General features: G+C 42.6%; 1 protein-coding gene across 1 annotated transcript in view; it reads left to right on the top strand.

The window, feature by feature from the left end:
- Nucleotides 1–3,586: 3,586 nt before the first annotated feature.
- The window catches only part of LOC310984948 (calpain-1 catalytic subunit-like), a gene marked incomplete at both ends in the record, with an annotated part of 41,735 nt that continues 39,303 nt past the window's right edge, over nt 3,587–6,018 (top strand). Inside the window, 2 exons of the mRNA XM_083970330.1 lie at nt 3,587–3,826; nt 5,905–5,974. Coding sequence (XP_083826456.1) covers nt 3,587–3,826; nt 5,905–5,974 — 310 coding nt within the window. The remainder of the gene's footprint in view (nt 3,827–5,904; nt 5,975–6,018) is intronic.

Here is a 6,018-nt window from a genome sequence, read left to right as displayed (position 1 = left end):
CACTACAGGAAGTGACTTTTCAATTCAATTCCTTTTATTTGATGAAGAGAGACAATGTACAATGTAAAATAAAATGTCTAAATATACTCAATTCTAGCTACAAAGCTCGTTTCCTTGACTGTGTGTGTGTCATGGATCTATCGCCTACATCCATGGTGTGTGTGTGTGTGTGTTAGAGATGTTTACTGTAATGTAGCCTATTTGATGCTGAGGGCGGGAGATGAACGTGGTGACGTCACGGTCAGACAGCAGGTTGCGCTGCGTCACTGACGTCGCCTGCTGTTGGTGCTGATGCTGTAACCCCGCCATGGATGTATTATATTAGCCCCGCCCCTCCCGCCGGGCGGAGCCGCTCGGTGCAGCAGCGGAGCATCACATCACAGCAGCAGCATCCACCGGAACCAGGATTCACTTAGCTCAGTCTCAGTCTGAGTCCTGCAGAGGAGACCAGAACCAGGACTAGAGCCGCTAAAGTCTCAGTCCTGCAGCGGAGACCGGACGCAGCTGGACCAGGACCACCACCCGGACTGAGGCACAGGTGAGTGGGTCAGAGGGGATGCTGCGGTCTGTTCTGGTCTGTACTGGTGCGTTCTGGTCTGTTCTAATAATAATAATAGCCTAATAATAATAATAATACATTTTATTTGTAAAGCACTTTTCATAAAGTAGCCTTATCTCTAAGTTCTGGTCCGTACCGGTCTGTTCTGGTCCGTTCTGGTCCGTACCGGTCTGTTCTCTGGGAGTTTATTGAGGCATCAGCTGTTTCATTGTTTTCACCTTGATTCAGCAGAAACTCCGATGACGTCATCGTGTTTGTGGGCCAATCAGAGCAGCTGCAGCGTCACACACATAACAGCGGATACTGATGATATTGATCGATATTTAACGGAAAGTCTGAGTCTGAGTCAGAGAAGACTGTACTGTACTTTAGTTTATTTAGTTGGGACAGTGCATATTAGTGGCTAGTGAGTACCACAGTAAAAACAGCGGATTTAGCTCTGCTGCTATAGATTCCATCCCTAGTCCCCAGAACAATACAACTATTAACATGAAAGTCCATAAAGACAGAGCAGAAGACCAGTAGATAACAGGAGAAGTACATTTATAAACTGTATAAAAATATATATAATATAAACTATAAAGTGTTTTCTTGTCTGTAACAACATCTCTGTCCTGGGTGATGATCCCTCCTCTGTTGCTCACCCTGAGCTTTCTCCTGGTTTTCCCTGTTAAAAGGGTTTTCCATGGAGTTTTTCCTCAGTGGATGTGAGGGTCTAAGGACAGAGGATGTTGTTATGATGGGATGTAAAGCCCTTTGAGACAAACTGGTGGTAAAAACGGGCTATACAAATAAAATTGCCTTGTCTTGCCATTTACATAGTCACAGGAGGATTGGACATGATTCATTGAATTGTAAAAAAATATATCTATACAGTTGCGTTAGACATGATTCATTGAATTATAAAACCTATAATTACAGCTGTTCAGCTTCAGCTCCTGAAGTTTTCTAGCTTTTCTATCAGCTGAGTTCTAGTGTTTCTGTCCAGACCGTCTATAGGACTGAACCCAGACCTGCTCAGTCTGAACCAGGGTTTCATTCACTATAGAACTGACACAGTTAGAGAATGTGTCAGTGTGTCAGTGTGGTTGTGTAGTTGTGTGGTTGTGTAGTTGTGTAGCTGGTTCATGGTGTTTGGTCAGACTCAGGGCTGACAGGGTGGGGACATGGTGCTGCAACAACTTCAGGCTCAGCAGCCATGACAAAACAGACCACAACTGTTTGTTTTTGAATTTAAATGCATTTAACATAAATGTATGAAATGAAACATGTTTAGCTCAACATGGGCAGAGTTTATGAATCTGTTGTTCCTCATGATGAACAGAGCAGCCAGTTAAACCATTAGAGACCATGAGAAAAATAACTTAGTCATAACTAACTATTGTTGTTCTACGGGACAAAAGAGTTCCATTTATCTGATGTTATATTAGTGCAGCAGATTAGTGAGACAATCGTTCACTTTGGTATAAAAGCATGACATTTGGCACAGATACTCTCTAAGGGTCACTTTTTGGGAAAAAGTCGTTGGCCACGCAAAAATTCAAAATGGCGAGTATCTGTGAGAGTATCTGTGCCAAATTTCATGCTTTTATACCAAAGTGAACAATTCTCTTGAAATATGTAATTAATCTGCTGCATTATAGGCCTACTGTATAGTGAAAAATCATGTTTAATTAAAATGTTTGACACTGAGCTATTGAGTTTTAACACCAGCAGTAACATCTGCACATTGACTCAAGGCCGATAAAGCAGCTGTTCTCTGATAGATATTACTACATAAATACATAATAAATAAATAGTTCTATGCTTATTGAGACAAAAAGCACACGTTGTGTTTAATATGTTGCAACCGTTCTCAGGTTTGGAGTCAGTTGCAACGTCTGAATTCTTCCATTCACAGACATTGTGACTGTATATACATATACACATCTATGTGTATGTATGTATCATCTTTAAGTGGTCGACCGACGTACAGCTGGAAGAGACTGAGACTGGTTATTGGTTATTGATCTTTAATGGGGTTTGAATGTGCAGCTTCCTGTCGGCTCCATAAGAACCAGCAGCTTCCTGTTGTCTGCAGGTGGAGACTGGACCAGGACCAGAACCAGAACCAGAACCAGAACCAGCTTCCTACGAGCTCAGTGACCAGGAGCAGGTAGGCTACACACTCTCGTCTCTTAGCAACAACACGCCGAAGTGGAAGCAGGAAGTAACGTCGCCATGGGTCCTCAACTCAGAAAAAGTCTCCATGTGAGTGAATGGGAGTCAAAGTTTTATTTCTAATGTGATGATAAAACTCTCTGAGCTCTACCTGTTTAAAACACCACGGTTCTACTCTGATGTTTATGAAGTCTATAAAATGAGTTGTTGAACAAACATTTTAGATTAGCTGGGCTAACCGTTAGCTGTTAGCCGTTAGCAGCGTCTTAAATAACTCAAACGCTCCATGAAAAAATATTTTCTCCAGCGGATATCTGAGTTCCAACATGACTGAGCTAACTGGAGTAGTTTCATGTCGTGTCCCACAACGGGAGGGTTTTAACAGCTGACGTCCTGATGGTAGCTTAGCTACTGCTGTTAGCGGTCAGCAGCAGCAAAGCTAACAACTACGTTAACCATTACAAAGACGTGCACACAGAAATAGTAATGTTTGTTCAATAATTTGTTTTATAGACTTAACAAACATCAGATTTAGTCAAAACGGTTTTGGCAGCCCGGTGGCTAACGCTACCAGTTAGCTGCTAACGCTACCAGTTAGCTGCTAATGCTACCAGTTAGCCGCTCACTAGAATGCTACTAAAACCCACTTCTGTTGTGGTGTGACGCAATGCATCATGGGAAAATAAAGTGGTGGATTCAATCACATTAGAAATAAAACTTTGACTCCCGTTCACTCACATGGAGACCTTTTCAGAGTTGAGTTCCCATGGCGATGTTACTTCCTGCTTCCACTGAGGCTCTCTATGGTCGGTCTGAGTTTATCCTGTCGGCATGCTAACCCCGGCTCCCGGTGCATTGTGGGTCAGGATGTTTAGCGGCGTGTCGGGGCGTATCCAGAGGGACCGGCAGCGGGCCGGCGGTCTGGGCTCAGTGCAGAACGCCGTCCGCCACCTGAACCAGGACTTCCAGCTGCTCCAGGAGGAATGTCTGCAGAACGGGTCCCTGTTCCAAGACCCCACGTTCCCCACAGAGCCCTCCTCGCTGGGCTTCAAGGAGCTGGGCCCCCACACCGCCAAGACCCGCGGCGTGGACTGGAAGAGACCCACGGTAAGAACCACTACACTGCAAAAACTCCACAACGCTCTGGTGGACAAGTTGCACTGCAAAAACTCTAAGTCTCTCCAAGAATATTTGTCTCATTTCTAGTCAAAACAAATCTCATTCTACTTAAAATCAGACTCATCACATAAAAAGCAGCTTGTTTTTAGACACTTTTTACTTCTTTCAAGCAGATTTTCACTTGGAATAAGTAGAAAAATCTGATAGTGGAGCAAGTTTTTCTTTCTTATTACAAGAAAACACGAAAAACTTGCTTTCACTAGCAGATTTTTCTACTTATTTCAAGTGAAAATTAGTTTGAAACAAGTGAAAATGATCTAAAAACAAGTTCATTTTTAGGTGATGAGTCTTATTTTAAGTGGAAAGAGATTCGTTTTGACTAGAAATGAGACATTTTGACAAGAAATAAGACAAATATTCTTGGAAAGATTTGGGGTTTTTGCATTGTGCAGTTTTTGCAATCCTAAAATACATTAAAGGGATAGTTCACCCTAGAATGATATTTCGCTCATTATCTACTCACCCTCATGTTGACTAAGGGCTGGAAGAATTATCAGAGTCCACGTCCCTTCTCTGAGTTACAGGGGGTCTCGGCGTAGCAGTGAATTTCAATGCAACGGTTGCAAAGGGACACCGGAGCTCTTCGTAAAAAAACACACGCAAAAAAACATCCAAATACCTCCATGATGCTCGTATGTAATGTCCGTCTTGTGCTGAAGCCCCAAATTGCGTAATTGTCCCGAAAAAAATTAAATAAGTCTATATTTTAAGCTTGTTTGTAGCGGAAGCTTCTCGTCTTCTTCTTCTTCTCCTCTTCCTGGTCCGTCCAAATATCGCGTGATTCGCAGTAACCGCACTGACGCCGGCGCAAATCACGCGAGATTTGGACGGACCAGGAAGAGGAGAAGAAGAAGAAGACGAGAAGCTTCCGCTACAAACAAGCTTAAAATATAGACTTATTTAATTTCTTTCGGGACAATTACGCAATTTGGGGCTTCAGCACAAGACGGACATTACATACGAGCATCATGGAGGTATTTGGATGTTTTTTTGTGTGTGTTTTTTTACGAAGAGCTCTGGTGTCCCTTTGCAACCGTTGCATTGAAATTCACTGCTACGCCAAGACCCCCTGTAACTCAGAGAAGGGACGGTGGACTCTGATAATTCTTCCAGCCCTTAGTCAACATGAGGGTGAGTAGATAATGAGCGAAATATCATTCTAGGGTGAACTATCCCTTTAAAATGTTATTTTAGTGAAAGCAAGTTTTTTGTGTTTGTAATAAGAAAGAAAAACTTGATCCACTGTCAGATTTTTCTACTTATTTCAAGTGAAAATCTGCTTGAAAGAAGTAAAAAGTGTCTAAAAACAAGCTGCTTTTTACAGTAATGTGATGAGTCTTATTTGAAGTAGAATGAGATTTGTTTTGACTAGAAATAAGACAAATATTCTTGGTAAGATATTTGAGTTTTTACAGTGTATGGAGGTACATTTGTACACTGCAAAAACTCAAAATCTTACCAAGAATATTTGTATATAATAACAACAGTATTCTGGTGGACAAGTTGTGAGCTGCACATTCACCACGCTATGAGATAATAACACTTGCTCACAGCTCACAACTTGTCCACCAGAGCGTTGTGGAGTTGTTGGATTGTGTTTTTGATGAGTTTGATGAGGGAAACCCAGAAATCCCATAATGAGCCTCCGTAGCGTAGCTCTGAGCAGCTCACGGCTCTGCTCCGCCGTTCTAAAAATAGCTTGCACCGACAATTAAAGGTAACGAACCTACTGCTATGACTATAGGGACTATGGTGATGGGCCAATTTGACAAAATGTTGAACTATCCCTTTAATATTAAGTTAATAATATGAACTTAAATCTATAATATTGATGTAAACTAAACCAACCCATACGCTCTTTTGATCCAGAACAGAGTGTTTTCAGTGTGTTGACAGTTCACCAGAAGAGTTCACTGTCACAGTCCGACCTCTGACCTCTGCTGTGATGTCATCTCCCATGTGCTGTCATCATGTGACGTCACGGTGTCTGTGATTGGCTGTTGCAGGAGCTGGTGGAGGAGCCTCAGTTCATCGTGGGCGGAGCCACGAGGACCGACATCTGCCAGGGAGCGCTGGGTGAGTCACTGTCACAGCAGGGGACTTCCCTGACGACTGTTGCT

The sequence above is a fragment of the Trachurus trachurus genome (assembly GCF_905171665.1).
Source record: "Trachurus trachurus genome assembly, chromosome: 1".
Lineage (NCBI taxonomy): Eukaryota > Metazoa > Chordata > Actinopteri > Carangiformes > Carangidae > Trachurus > Trachurus trachurus.
This window is presented reverse-complemented; position numbering and strand designations above follow the sequence as displayed.